Raw genomic sequence first — 14,560 nt, forward strand, 5'->3', positions numbered from 1 at the left:
CAGCTGTTCATGTGCTAGTGTGCCTAGTAGCCGGACTTGGTAACTGGTTGCAGTTATACACGTGCCGGGTTCAACCAGTTAGCAAGTCGGACATTCATTTCTTTGCCATGGAAAAAACGTATGACTTTAATTGTGGCGAGAAGGACTTCTAATATAATATTACTAGATCAGGACAATTAAAGGTCCAGATCGGTTTAACTCTGATCACACTTCCCTGTGCGGCCCAATTCTCCACCTCATGACTGATTGATAATCTATTACACGCCCATCAACATTCCCTATCGATAGTCAGTGACGCCACGGCGTATATTTACGTAAATCTGGCGCTCCCGTTTCCTGGCGGAGAAGATGGCGGCTCCTGGACCGGGGGAGTATTTCAGTGTCGGGAGCCATGTCTCCTGCCTCACCTGCTTGGGGCAGCAATTGCAAGGAGAGGTCGTTGCCTTTGACTATCAGTCCAAGATGTTGACTTTGAGTATCCTTTTTACAATTTTCCGTTGTCACTAAATCGGTGGTCTTCCAGGCTGCAAGGGGCCTGGGGGTAACTGGTCGCTCTTGCCAAATTGAGATCCGCGCAAGCGTAGTCAAGAGACTAGCTAGGGAGCTAACTAGCTTACTCTTGATCAAAATGTAGCTAACCACACGATTTAAATACTGTTCCGTTCAGTTACTTCAAACCTTGTTACTTTCTATTTCATGCCAGGTATGGTAAGTTTAGAATCTGTATGATCTTGAGTTAATGTTTGTTAGCCAGCTAGCTATCGAAGTTGGCATGGTATTGTGCCATTATGCTAGCTAACTTGCTAACACAAGCTATTGTGGTCAGCGTTAGCACAGTCAGTCCTTGTATGGATCACTATCTGGCAGCTCCAAGGGGCGTTATGCCTGGCAAATTCTTAGTAACAGTTAGCTCTTTCTAGCTGCATGCTAACTAGCAAACCACGCTTAGAATTGTCTTATGCTCTAAAACAATGGTTATTTAAAGAACATTATTGATGGCTAGTCATGTAATGATGTAGCTAGCTACCCACCCCAAGTTAGCTTACGTTGTCGAAACTGACACGCAAGGATTCATCGGTGACAGTTTAGAAAGGAGTGACTGTCAAGTTCTTGGGTTAACTACACAAGCTAACGTTAGCTAGTAGTGAGGTAACTGCCTACCCAAGTACTTTGACCCGTGTCAAGTGTTTTGGAGCGGCTTGAGAAATACATTAACGTTAGCTATATGCATGTTCATAGCTGTAGCTATATTGGAAGATGTGAAATATGTTATAAAAAAGGTCTATATACAGTGTGCAAATGGCGTGAGGAGGAAAGGCAATAAATAGGCCGTATAGTAGCGAAGTAATTACAATTTAGCAAATTAACACTGGAGTGATAGATGTGCAGATGATGTAGAAGTACTGGTGTGGAAAATAGTAAAAAAGTAAATAACTATGTGGATGAGGTAGGTAGATTGGATGGGCTATTTACAGATGGGCTGTGTACAGCTGCAGCGATCGGTTAGCTGCTAAGTTAGCTGATGTTGGATTGGAGATGCTAAATGTGAGTCTGGAAGGAGAGTTTACAGTCTAGCCAGACACCTAGGTATATGTAGTTGTCCACATATTCCAAGTCAGAACCGTACAGAGTAGTGATGCTGGACAGGCAGGCAGTGATCGGTTGAAGAGCATGCATTTAGTTTTACTTGCATTTTAAGAGCAGTTGGAGGCCACAGAAGGAGAGTTGTGTAGCATTGAAGCTCGTCTGGAGGTTATTTAACAGTGTACAAAGAAGGGCCAGAAGTATACAGAATGGTGTCGTCTGCGTAGACGTGGATCAGAGACTCACCAGCAGCAAGAGCGACATCATTGATGTATACAGAGAAGAGAGTCGGCCCAAGAATTGAACCCTGTGGCAGCCCCATAGAGACTGCCAGACGTCCGGACAACAGGCCCTCCGATTTGACACACTGAACTCTATCAGAGAAGTAGTTGGTGAACCAGGAGAGGCAGTCATTTGAGAAACCAAGGCTGTTGAGTCTGCCGTTAAGAATGTGGTGATTGACAGAGTCGAAAGCCTTGGCCAGGTCGATGAATACGGCTGCACAGTACTGTCTTTGATCAATGGCGGGTATATCGTTTAATACCTTGAGCGTGGCTGAGGTGCACCCGTGACCAGCTCAGAAACCGGATTGCATAGCGGAGAGGGTACGATGGGATTCGAAATGGTCAGTGATCTGTTTATTAACTAGGCTTTCAAAGACTTTAGAAAGGCAGGGCAGGATGGATATAGGTCTGTAACAGTTTGGGTCTAGAGTGTCACCCCCTTTGAAGAGGTGGATGACCGCGGCAGCTTTACAATCTTTAGGGATCTCGGACGATACGAGAGGTTGAACAGACTGGTAATAGGGGTTGCAACAATGGCGTCGGATAGTTTTAGAGAGGGTCTAGATTGTCTAGCCCAGCTGATTTGTAAGGGTCCAGGTTTTGCAGCTCTTTCAGAACATCTGCTATCGGGATTTGGGTGAAGGAGAAGCTGGAGAGGCTTGGCCATGTAGCTGCGGGGGGTGCAGAGCTGTTGGCCGGGGTTGGGGTAGCCGTAGAGATGCTTATTGAAATGATTGATTATCGTGGATTTATCAGTGGTGACCGTGTTTCCTAGCCTCAGTGCAGTGGGCAGCTGGGAGGAGGTGCTCTTATTCTCCATGGACTTTAGTGTCCCAAGACTTTTTGGAGTTAGAGCTGCAGGATGCAAATTTCTGTTTGAATAAGCTAGCCTTTGCTTTCCTGACTGACTGCGTGTATTGGTTCCTGACTTCCCTGAAAAGTTGCATATCGCGGGGACTATTCGATGCTAGTGCAGTCCGCCTCAGGATGTTTTTGTGCTGGTCGAGGGCAGTCAGGTCTGGAGTGAACCAAGGGCTATATCTGTTCTTAGTTCTACATTTTTTGAAAGGGGCATGCTTATTTAAGATGGTGAGGAAATTACTTTTAAAGAACGACCAGGCATCCTCTACTGACGGGATGAGGTTAATATCCTTCAAGGATACCCGGGCCTGGTCAATTAGAAAGGCCTGTTCACAGAAGTGTTTAAGGGAGCATTTGACAGTGATGAGGGGTGGTCGTTTGACCGCGGACTCATAGCAGATGCAGGCAATGAGGCAGTAGATTGCAACTCCTCCTTTGGCAGTTCTATCTTGACGGAAAATGTTGTAGTTGGGGATGGAAATCTCAAATGTTGGTGGCCTTCCTAAGCCAGGATTCAGACACAGCAAGGACATCAGGTTGGAGGAGTGTGCTAAAGCAGTGAGTAAAACGAACTTAGACATGAGGGATGTCGATAGGATAAAGCCAGGTGGATTCTTTTACAGGCAACATTTGGAGAAGACCTCATACAATATAGGTTGGGTGAAGTTGAGGTATTATACACATCTCTTGCACACTAACTTGTGCTTTTAGCCCAGCGAAATTCCTTTTCAGGCCTGCACAGAGCACTGCTTAGAGAAATAGACAGTCATGAAAAGTGCAAGATTAAGTAAGCCATTTGATTTGGACTATTTGCTCACACAGACATACATTGCAGAGCACTAAGAATTCTGTTTGCCTGGTTGTGCGGGCCAATCTTTCACCTCTTCCTGGTATAGGACAGAAAGGCCCAGAGCCAGACAACTCTGTGATAGTGGAACAACTGCAGCCACAGCCAGGGGAAAGAATGTGATGTATGTGTCTGTCAGTCAGCTGTTATCACACTGCATCAGCATTGTGGATTTCAAGTGTGCATTCCATACCTTCATGTTCCGGTGGATGTCAAACAGGTCTCTATTACCTGGCTGGAAGGTAGTACTGCCTCAGAATCCTCAGACTAGGCTCAGTTGATCTTGTTAAATTAGAGGCATTTTATCAATGTCAGTTGATGAATAGCCCGGAGTACAGATCTACAATGTTAAGTTTGTTAAATCTAGTCTACTTTTTTGTGGATGTTGTGAGATGCATAGAGGGTGTTTCCCCAATGCTAAGGCCCAGGTCAAAGGGGATAAGTCACTCTTCAAGATGTGTATCATGTAGGCCTATTCACTTGAGATAGTTTGCTTATGGAAGCCCTCAGTGTGACATGTTTTCAGGGTGACACAATCGCATAGTATAGTGCAGGGGGTAAATAAAGCTTCAGTCAGTCATACCCTCATGGCATACCCTCAATTCAGTCAGTCATACCCTCATGGCATGTTATGTTTCCCTTAAGGCTGGTGAGTCACTGAAAGGTCATGTCAGACAGGAAATCCACAGCCCTCTATTACTGTTATGGAGGAAGTGCAGCAGCCATAAAATGAAGGATTGTAAACCTGAATGAGTTAAGCTCTGAGCACTTTACCTCTGTCTGCCTTTTAATGGGAAAACGTGTCTAACCATAGTAAAGACACAGGCCTACTTCCCAAACCTTTACTCATATCCAACCTGCTTTTATTAGGAAAATAATTAGCTTGGCTCAGGTTTGAGGGTGTTTTCGGGAAATCAGTTGAAGGGCAAGTTCTGTGCTGCCTTCGGTTGTTGTGTGAGGTCACAGACAGTCTGTGAATTTTGTCTGTCACCAGACTATAAACCGTGTCTCAAGGGCAGTGAGCAGGCTGCTACTAGATAGTATCCTTTGAGCTTTCAAACAGTTGGGTGTTCGTGAAGGCTACTCTTGGCAGTTGTGCTTAGTATGCCAATTTATCTGTCTAGTAGGCTATTTGCCCTCTTTCGCTCCACAGTATTTCTGATAACCACATGATGAATTGTGGCTCGTTCGTACCCAACCTCCTCCCTTACAAACGATGCATTGGACTCTTTGTCCCCTCACTTAAGTTAGTGGAGTTGAAAGGGGATCTGCTGGTGGAGTGCATACACCTCATGCCGTCTTCAAATCAAATGTATTTGTCACATGCTTCGTAAACAGGTGTAGACTAACTGAAATGCTTGCTTCTTAACATCTCCTTTGAGAAGTTCTGAGTGAGCTTAGTTTTGCTTAGTTGTTGGTGGTTTGTTTGACTGCTAAGTCCTGAGCTTAGCCTATGTTTAGAACTTCTGTTCTGGGTTGTAACAGTCTGTATTGTTTCTTGGGCAAGAAGCTGTTCCTGGACTGCTGTGGTGAACCCTGGACCTGTTTCCTAGGTTATGGGGATGCATGATCCCAGGATGTTCTGTTGTGAGGAGGCTGAACTTGAATGGCAGAATAGAGGGGGTGGGGGGGTGAAAAAGAGGATGTTCCATCAAAATCCAAGCAGAACACCTGGCAAAGTTGGATTGGTGCTGTGCTTGGATTTTGTGTTCTACTAGAGTAGCATATTTTGTGCTCACTTAGGCCTATTTGGTCAGTGGTTCACTATTGAGCGACTAAATTGCACTATTGTGACTAGCTGCAGTATGCCATTTAGAATGTGTGTTCTGACTTCTCCCTAAGCTCAATAACCTAACAATTTTGGTGATTTACCTCAGGTCTGGCATAGCCTAATGTTTTGTGGAAGAAGTGATAGAATTATGATTCCAGCTGATCCATTGTTTCCCTCACATACAGGTCCTGCATGTATATTTAGTCTAATGCTAACTGCTGCTAATTTGACCTCCATTCTGAATGTGTAGTACAGCCTATTTGCCTTGACCCACTGCCCTTTCAGAATGCGCCCCCTCCAGTGGAAAGGCAAACGTCAGTGACGTGGTTCTGATTAACTTAGCCTACGTGTCTGAGGTGGACATCATCAATGACCGCACTGAAACTCCTCCTCCACTAGCATCTCTGAATGTCAGCAAGGTAAGACCAGCCAATCACCACTCCTCACACCCTTCTTGACACATCTCCTTCTCATACCAGTTAGTGACGAATCATCGGACATCTGGTCATTTTGTCATTAGCTTTATCAATAAGTCCTGCACTTACTCACTCGATTCAGCTAATTTTGGTTCAGAGTCAGACTAAAGACTAATTTGTTTAGGCAAGCTGATTATCCTAGTTGAATCAGGTGTGGTTATGCTGGGCTGGAACAAAAACCTGCACACCCCATTGGTTTTCAGGACTGGTATTGGGAATCCCTGTCCCAACACGGAGTCAATGAATTGTATAATTTTGGGTGCGTCAACATGTTGATCGGAACCATATGTTTAACCTGAATGGATTGTTTGTGTATTTAAAGAATGAATGGCTATTGTCTTGCCCCAAAAAATCCTGAAATGTTCCATCACCATATCATTCAACATTGGTCGGCATCAAACAAAACCCACCTGTTCCACATTTGACTAAAATTATCAGTAAGCAGTTTCTAATATTTATTTGTATTGCTAACGGGCGGAAATTCCTTAAAGTTCCTTTCAATGCCAAATATAACTTTTTCCTTTTACATACTTTAACTTCCAAGGGCTTTTGGGGTTCTCAGTTGTAAACAGCTCTAACGTTTTGGTTCTCCTTTTCCAACACGCCTGCAGCTTGCCAACAGAGCACGGTCGGAAAAGGAAGACAAGTTATCCCAAGCATATGCAATTAGTGCTGGAGTCTCTGTGGAGGGCCAACAGCTATTCCAGACTATACATAAAACGTGAGTATCGTCTCTTGTTTCTAATACTGGGGCTCTGCTGCATCCATCTATAGAAACATCAGTTATTTACTTACTATGACGGTCCCCAGTGGCCAGGAAAGACTGTTTTAAAGAAAATGTGCTACCCATTGCATTTAAATAGTCTCGTTGGATGTTGAAATTGCCTTCACTGATTAATTGACCAGTTTGAATGCCAGTCTTTGATTCAGTAATGTTTTGTTTTAAAACCTATCAAATAGTATGCATTCCATTATACCTCTTGGTTGTAATGCGATTGTAGTGTTGATCCCTGATTTGGCCTAGACTACAGTGAGTGACCTATGACCTTAAGTCTTACAGTACCAACACTGATTGACCAATTTCTGATGTAAGCTGTTAATTCTGTAATGTTCTTTTGTTTCATTAGTTTGTATATTTTCTTCAGTTGTTGCTGTTCGATATGCACCTGTCCACCATTTGATACCTGCTGCATGGAGTCATCTGTCTAAATGTGTGACCTGAAACCTTTAACCTCAGTACCCTGACTGAAGGTTTTTTTTCTAAAACATTTTCCTTCTCTCTGTAGCATCAAAGACTGCAAATGGCAGGAGAAGAACATCATGGTGATGGATGACGTGGTCATATCCCCACCTTACCAGGTGGAGAACTGCAAAGGCAAAGAGGGTAGTGCTTTAAGTCACGTACGCAAAATAGTGAGTATGCCTTCCCACCATTCATTCACTATTGAAGGGAATACAGGAATGGCAGTACCAGAAAGTTGATTGAGGATAAAATGTTACTGGTCTTGTCCCCTGCAGGTGGAGAAACATTTTAGAGATGTGGAGAGCCAGAAGTCGGTGCAACGGCCACAAGCACAGCAAACACAGAAAGACTCCACTTTATCATCTTGAGCCGGAGGTTCAGTCCGGATAGGGGGTGTGGGAGGGGCAATTGGTTGGGGGAGGTCAGAACGGCAAAGGAAGTTTTGGTTTGTTCTTTTCTCTTCCCCTCTCTTCAACATCAGACCAAGGCCAGTGTTTCCCCCCCACACACACACACCTCCATCAGAGGTGTCCAACATTTTGAACAGAACAAAAGGGGGTCCCAACCGAGAGGGAAATATCCAGTTCATTTTTAAAGATAATCTAACAAAAGTAATCTCAATTTGCCACCATTCCCCACCCACACTCCTCTTCTTGACCTCTTACCTTCCCTTCTGTTTCTTCTCTCCTCCTGCCATCAAGCCTGCTCCTCACTTCCATTTCACAGAGAAAAGTCACTTGATTTCTGTTCATTGGTTGATCTATTTTCTAGTCCTTTTTCGTACATTTCAAGAGTAGAAATTTATGGTAAGAGATAATGGACCTTTTCTAATATTGAAATACTGTTTTGACAAGAACACAAATTTTAATAGCTTTCTTGAAAGCACATGGTTATTTTTTTAATAGCTGACTGAAAGGATGCCAATAGTGACGCCGTGTGAATGGGATGAATGGGAACTCTCACAATCTTACAAACATGTACCCAGTAGGTTATTGAAATTGCCTCTACTGGGTAAATACCCTCTACTGGGTAAATACTCAAATTGTGTTAACATTATTAATCTGACATAAAATAGACTTGAAATACCTCCCCCAAATTGTCCTTTCATAAAAAAAATACAAGTTGTAAACACCCATTTGGTTCTAGTAGCTTGAAATATTTTCATGAAATGCTTTCATTTTTTCCAAACAGACGTTACTGTCTGCTTTTACCCATAAGCTCTTGCTGCTTGGTCCCACCTGAACAAAATGTTCTGTTTTTCTGTGTATAGTTTTAAGTCTGGAAGCTAAAGATGAAGGGCATGTGTTATTTTAGAGTAGAGGCTGGACTGTTTTCCTCTTCCCTTTCATCCTTGTCCCTCATGGTCTTTGATTCTACAATATAGTACCTCTTCCACGATGGGACCACATTGAAATCCAGCTCTTTTCTTACATTCTCCATCTCCCACTCCTATTGTCTACCGACCATTGACACACTTTGGCAGGTGAAATCTGCTCTTCCGCCCGACTCAATGCATTCCTCCCATGTTCGAACAAGAAAAAACAAATTAAGTAACCATGTTGGCCAATATCATATGGCGTGCCACTGAACCGTGTGCGATGAGATCGATCTCAGTTCTGTATGGGATGCTTTGTATTCACTTTTGGAAAAAATGTACTTAAAGATATCTTGCCATGTTTGAGACTGGGATGGGGAGCAGGGTTCCCAAATGGCCCAAAGGCCCCTATCCCAGCCTCGTGTTTATAACAATGTAGCCTGATTGGAGGCTCGGCCAGTGGGGTTAAGTTGTGACAGGCATCCGCGTTGTTTACCCGTCCACCGTGTGCCAACGAGGCTGCCGTTGCCAAGGTTTCCTTCCCAGTATTTTATTTTTTATTTTTAAATAGCTAGTAACATGGAAATAAAAAAGAGAAAAAAAACGAAGTTTGCAGTTTGTCACGTTTCTTTTTTTGGTCTTTGGTGTTCATGGTTTTCTAGTAGTTGATGTAGCAATCAGTCTTTCGTTCACACATATCAAAACATTCCTTTCTCAGGGAAAAGGAATTAATCTTCAACTCTTTATTGTTTTGTTAAATGCATTATTTCAACATTTTATAGCCAGGTTTTATTGAGCTGGATCATCTGGGATGGATGAATTGCAGTTGTTATCCAAACCATTTTCGTTCTTTGCTATGCCTTCAAATTGTCAGAGGGCATCATAGAAATGTAAATGAAGGTGGGACATGAGATGTATGGATGTGGTAAACAAGCAATGACCATGTCCATTCAATAGGTCATATCAGACAATAGCCAAGCTCTGAGGTCTTGCCTTCAATAAACATTGTATCCACATAACAAAGAACCATGGCACATTGTTAGAATTGTACATAATGACATTTCATCTAAAAATCCATTTGGTGAAATCCCACCAAGGGTGTTGAAATACTGTATGTACCCTATTCACTCACTTAATGAATGAAATAGAGTAAGCCTGCCTACCTGTCATGAGAAATTGAGGGCTTCTAGGGGCATTTGTGGGCTACTCCACATAATCAAAAATACAAGGGCGATTCACTCAACCAATTAAAGGAGCCTATTCTTCCCTATAGAATGGCATGCTTAGTCACTCATATTGACTTCTTTTTTTTACCTCAATTAAATCATTAATTCAGGCTGAGAAGAGTTTTCCATTTTCCAGGACTCAATGTATAGAGGCGAAACAGATCTGAAACCGTACCCTACACATGCGTTGGTCAGCAGGACAGTGTATGATTCTATTATTCACAGCAAGTTTCCCATTTATCACCTTCTAGAACCCCTCCAGGCGCAAATAATTGTCCATCTATTCATTTGTGGTCTAACGCTCAGATGGTGTAGCAACTGGTGGTATGATGTTAAACTTGTTGAGAAGAATATCGTTTCAATGGATGCCTTTAGATAAAGAAAATGCTGTGGTATATGTATGTATGTGTATATATATTTAAAAAATACATTTACACAAGTATTCAGATCCTTTACTCAGTACTTTTTTTTGAAGCACCTTTGGCAGCAATTCCTGCCTCGAGTCTTCTTGGGTATGGCGCTACAAGCTTGGTACACCTGTATTTGGCCAGTTTCTCCCATCTCTGCAGATCCTCTCAAAACTCTGTCAGGTTGGATGTGGAGTGTCGCTGCACAGCTACTTTCAGGTCTCGAGATGTTCGATTGGGTTGAAGTCCGGGCTCTGGCTGGGCCACTCAAGGACATTCAGAGACTTGTTCCGAAGCCACTGCTGCGTTGTCTTGGCTGTGTGCTTAGGGTTGTTGTCCTGTTGGTGAACCTTCGCCCCAGTCTGAGGTCGTGAGCGCTCTGGAACAGGTTTTCATCAAGGATCTCTGTACTTTGCTCCGTTCATCTTTCCTTTGATCCTGACAAGTCTCCCAGTCCCTGCCGCTGAAAAACATCCCCACCGCATGATGCTGCCACCACCATGCTTCACCGTAGGGATGGTGCCAGGATTCCTCCAGGCGTGAAGCTTGGCATTCAGGCCAGAGTTCAATCTTAGTTTAAATCAGACCAGAGAATCTTTAGGTGCCTTTTGGCAAACTCCAAGCGGGCTGTCATGTGCCTTTTACTGAGGCTTCCGTCTGGCCGCTCCACCATAAAGGCCTGATTTGTTGGAGTGTTGCAGAGATTGTTGTCCTTCTGGAAGTTTCTCCCATCTCCACAGAGGAACTCTGGAGCTCTGTCAAGAGTGACCATCGGGTTCTTGGTCACCTCCCTGACCAAGGCCCTAATCCCCCGATTGCTCAGTTTGGCCGGGCGGCCATCTCTAGGAATAGTCTTGGTGGTTCCAAACTTCTTCCATTTAAGAATGGATGCCACTGTTCTTTTGGACCTTCAATGCTGCAGACATTTTCTGGTACACTTACCCAGATCTGTGCCTCGATACAATCCTGTCTTGGAGCTCTACGGACAATTCCTTCGACCTCATGGCTAGGTTTTTGATCTGACATGCACTATCAACTGTGGGACATTATATAGACAGGTGTGTGCCTTTCCAAATCATGTCCAATCAATTGAATTTACCACAGGTGGATTTCAATCAAGTTGTAGAAACATCTCTAGGATGATCAATGGAAACAGGACGCACCGGAGTTCAATTTCGAGTCTCATAGCAAAGGGTCTTAATACTTATGTAAATTAAGTTTTTTTTATTTTATTTTTTTAATACATTTGCAAAAATGTATTTTCTTTTGTCATTGTGGAGTATTGTGTGTAGATTGAATACTTATTTAATAAATTTTAGAATAAGACATAACAAACGTAACGTAACATGTGGAGTGGTCCGAATACTTTCCTTAATTCACTGTATATAACTATTGGACGCAGTTTGATGGATGCACCATGTAACCTCTGCGTAAATGTGATTAATACGAAGCAATGACATTTGTTCAGAAGAAATTCACGAAAACTACATTGTGTAATATTAAAATTGGGGGATTGCAGGGCAGATGTTCCATCGTCAGTTTTTCATATTAGATAAACGAGGGGTCTTCAATTGGTAACTGGGATGTTTATTCTACTCTGGATAAATTGAGGTGAAATAATAAGAGGGGGGGGGACAAAAAGTACTAAAACAAAAACTCCATTATTAGATGGGAACATCTGAAGGGCAGATTTGTGGATTAGATCTCTGCGGGAGGGAGCGTGATAAAGAGAGATGAGGATGCAGGAGTTAGTTTACTGATGCGGCACCAGCGCTTTTCATTGTTGATTGGCTATAAATATTGTAGGTAAAGTATTGTTTAATTTAATTACTTACGAGTTATTTACCGTTGCTGTTATCGTTCGTTGAATAGGCTTGCTGTTTTGTCGGTTTAAAAAAGTAACCTTTATTTACTTTGTAACGTATTTAAAAACGTAATTGTGTATTTCTGCATTTGCCAACAATACCCACAGCTCGTATAATTTAAAACCGCTAAAGTAGGCTATGCGTAAAACATTACGCGCAACCGTCTCACTGCTGGTATTGTGTACAGTAACGGATTCTGAGTGTTTTCCATCTCGTCTTTTAGAGATGTCGACTAGTTCAAGCTATTAAAAGCCTACAGCTTACAGAGCTATTAAATGTACATGTTCCTCTATCGTACCGAATACTCACTACTCAGCGACAGCGTTTGATACTGTATCTCCAAACCATAAGTCTAATGGTTGTTTGCCTTATTTTGCAGATATTCCTCAGATATCTGGATTCTGATACTCCACTCCAAACGTCCTCAAGCCTTGTCGTGATAAAGCACTTTAGGTGCACATTTTTGCAAGTAATATGTTATTTCCTGCTCTGCTGCTGCTGGCGCTGTCTTCGGTGTTAGGTTCAAAAGAGTGCCCTCACCACTGCCTCTGCTACGAACACTCGGATTTGGTGGACTGCCGAGCGCGCGGGTTCCTCCAAGTGCCCCATGGCCTCTCCCATGGCACCTGACTGCTGGACCTGGGTGGCAACTTGCTGATGGAAGTGCGGAGCCGTGCCTTTGCCGGACTTTGGTCACTGCGGGTCCTGGTGCTGTCTGACAGTGGAATCCAGCTGCTGCAGCTCGAGGTAACACATGCGAAACCCATATAATGGCATATACTCATGGGGGACCTACTGTGTATATGTTTGGTCTAGCCCAGCACTAGTAATGGATCGAGAAACACTGCGATAGCCTATGCATTAGATAACATTAGTGGCATAGTTTAGCATAAGGATTTGATGGTGGAAATGAGGGTTTGATGCCGATGATTACCGATTTACTTTTTCATGTTCATAATTTATTGAACCCTCCTCCTCTTCCAGGCCTTCTACTCCCTCTCCTTTCTGGAGAAGCTGGACATGAGCCGTAAAAAGCTGTGCCGGCTGCCGTTGGACTTCTCCCACAGTCTGCCCTCGGTCCGGGAGCTCCGGCTGGACCACAACACCCTTGAGTGGCTAGAAGTCTCCAGCTTGGAGAAGCTGGACCTCAGCCACAACCACACCTTCTGCACCCAGGAGCCTTCCGGGGCCGGTCTCGCCTGCGCCACCTCTACCTCCATGCCAACCAGCTGGGAGCTGTGCGCCATGGTTCCCTGTCCATGCTGCCCGTCCTAGAGGCCCTGCAGCTAGGCCAGAACAACATTGACACGGAGGCTCTGGCTCCTCTGCACAGTCTCACCCTTCTGGGTCTGGAGGGAAACCAGCTGCAGCACCTTAAGTTCAAGACATTCCTGAGCCTCCACACGGCCGGGCACCCACCTGCAGCTAGCTGGCAACCCGTGGAACTGCGACTGCGACCTGCACCGGGTCTTCAGCAAGCTGCTGAGTGCGCCACTTTGACGACTACCACAACGTGACGTGCCGCGAGCCTCTGCAGCTGGCGGGCGCCTCGCTGGCGTGGGTGGACAGTCAGTTGTGCATGGCAGAGACGGCCACCGTGCTGGTCATCACCGTAATGGTGCTGGTGACTGTGTTGGCAGCTGTGGTCATGGCCGAGCACACCCGCAAGAAGAACCAATATGGCGGCAAGAGCTGGGATGCTGAGTCGCAGACCCAGGAGAGTGACTGTCATGGGGGAGGGACACTGAGTGTGTAATAAGTTCGATAGATGCGTTTTCCCTCACCGATCTAGGATCACATTTTACACCATGCTCCCTGGTCATTTTATGTTTGAAGAAAAAAAAAGAAAGGGGCCATTTCCCATCTGCAGCAAACTGACTGTGAGGGTTCATAACACACCTCAGACTGCTCCTTAACATTCAGTTGAACTTGTTGGAGGCATTCATTCTCTCTTCTACTTCATCATGGTCATAATGCATGGCCCAGTCTGGTTCCAAGAGCCTGAGAAACAATATTTTAGAGTATGAGCAGTTTTGTATGATATATCTAGAAGTCTGTGACTTGTGGAACTGGAGGACTGGATGTCATTATTTTTCGGTGTATCATTTAAGACCTACCTGAAGTGTTTGACTGCTTACAATTTACCCTGTTCATTTCTTTCTTAAAACACCAGTACAGTGTTTGTCTTTTCTGTTCAACATTTTCTCTTCAATGTCTATTCCATTTCTGCACACTGTTGCGAGAACATGGGTGTCATGTTTCAAATGTAGGCCTATACAGTAGTTATTTTTGTCTCATGAATGATTATCTTCTAACACATGGATAGGTTTGATAGGGAATTTATTGTATACAGATGGTAATAAAGTATGATTCTTTTTTTGACTCTACCTTGTGATGTACCTGGATTAAATCTTTGCCAGATTTGAGTATAGGGGTCGCCACTTTCCCTGTTCCATGCACTGCACTAGAGTTAAACACTCCCTTAGATAATCAACATCTGCTTGAGTCAGTGTCAGATTATTCACCAATTAATCACCACTATTCCAGCTCACACGCAGATTAAAGACAGTTTCAATCTATCTTGGTCTGCCATGATGTGACAATGTTCTCCCCTTTCAGATGAAAATGTGCGTTTGGTAACATACGTTTTGCTTGTGGGTTTGGCCGCCAGCCTGGAGAAG

At 43.9% G+C, this 14,560-nt stretch overlaps 2 protein-coding genes across 2 annotated transcripts; both read left to right on the forward strand.

Moving 5' to 3' along the window:
• The first annotated feature begins 306 nt into the window (after nt 1–306).
• LOC120034307 (protein LSM12 homolog A) lies at nt 307–8,989 on the forward strand. Its single transcript, XM_038980812.1, has 5 exons — nt 307–475; nt 5,633–5,766; nt 6,435–6,544; nt 7,110–7,236; nt 7,342–8,989. Exons 1-5 carry the CDS (start codon nt 349–351, stop codon nt 7,432–7,434), a joined length of 591 nt encoding a protein of 196 aa, XP_038836740.1. The 5' UTR covers nt 307–348; the 3' UTR covers nt 7,435–8,989.
• A 2,775-nt stretch (nt 8,990–11,764) lies between these two features.
• On the forward strand, nt 11,765–14,266 carry LOC120034549 (leucine-rich repeat and transmembrane domain-containing protein 1-like). The gene is made up of 2 exons (XM_038981148.1): nt 11,765–12,626; nt 12,864–14,266. Exons 1-2 carry the CDS (start codon nt 12,537–12,539, stop codon nt 13,152–13,154), a joined length of 381 nt encoding a protein of 126 aa, XP_038837076.1. The 5' UTR covers nt 11,765–12,536; the 3' UTR covers nt 13,155–14,266.
• The last annotated feature ends 294 nt before the right edge of the window (nt 14,267–14,560 follow it).

This window comes from Salvelinus namaycush, chromosome 41 (assembly GCF_016432855.1).
Source record: "Salvelinus namaycush isolate Seneca chromosome 41, SaNama_1.0, whole genome shotgun sequence".
Lineage (NCBI taxonomy): Eukaryota > Metazoa > Chordata > Actinopteri > Salmoniformes > Salmonidae > Salvelinus > Salvelinus namaycush.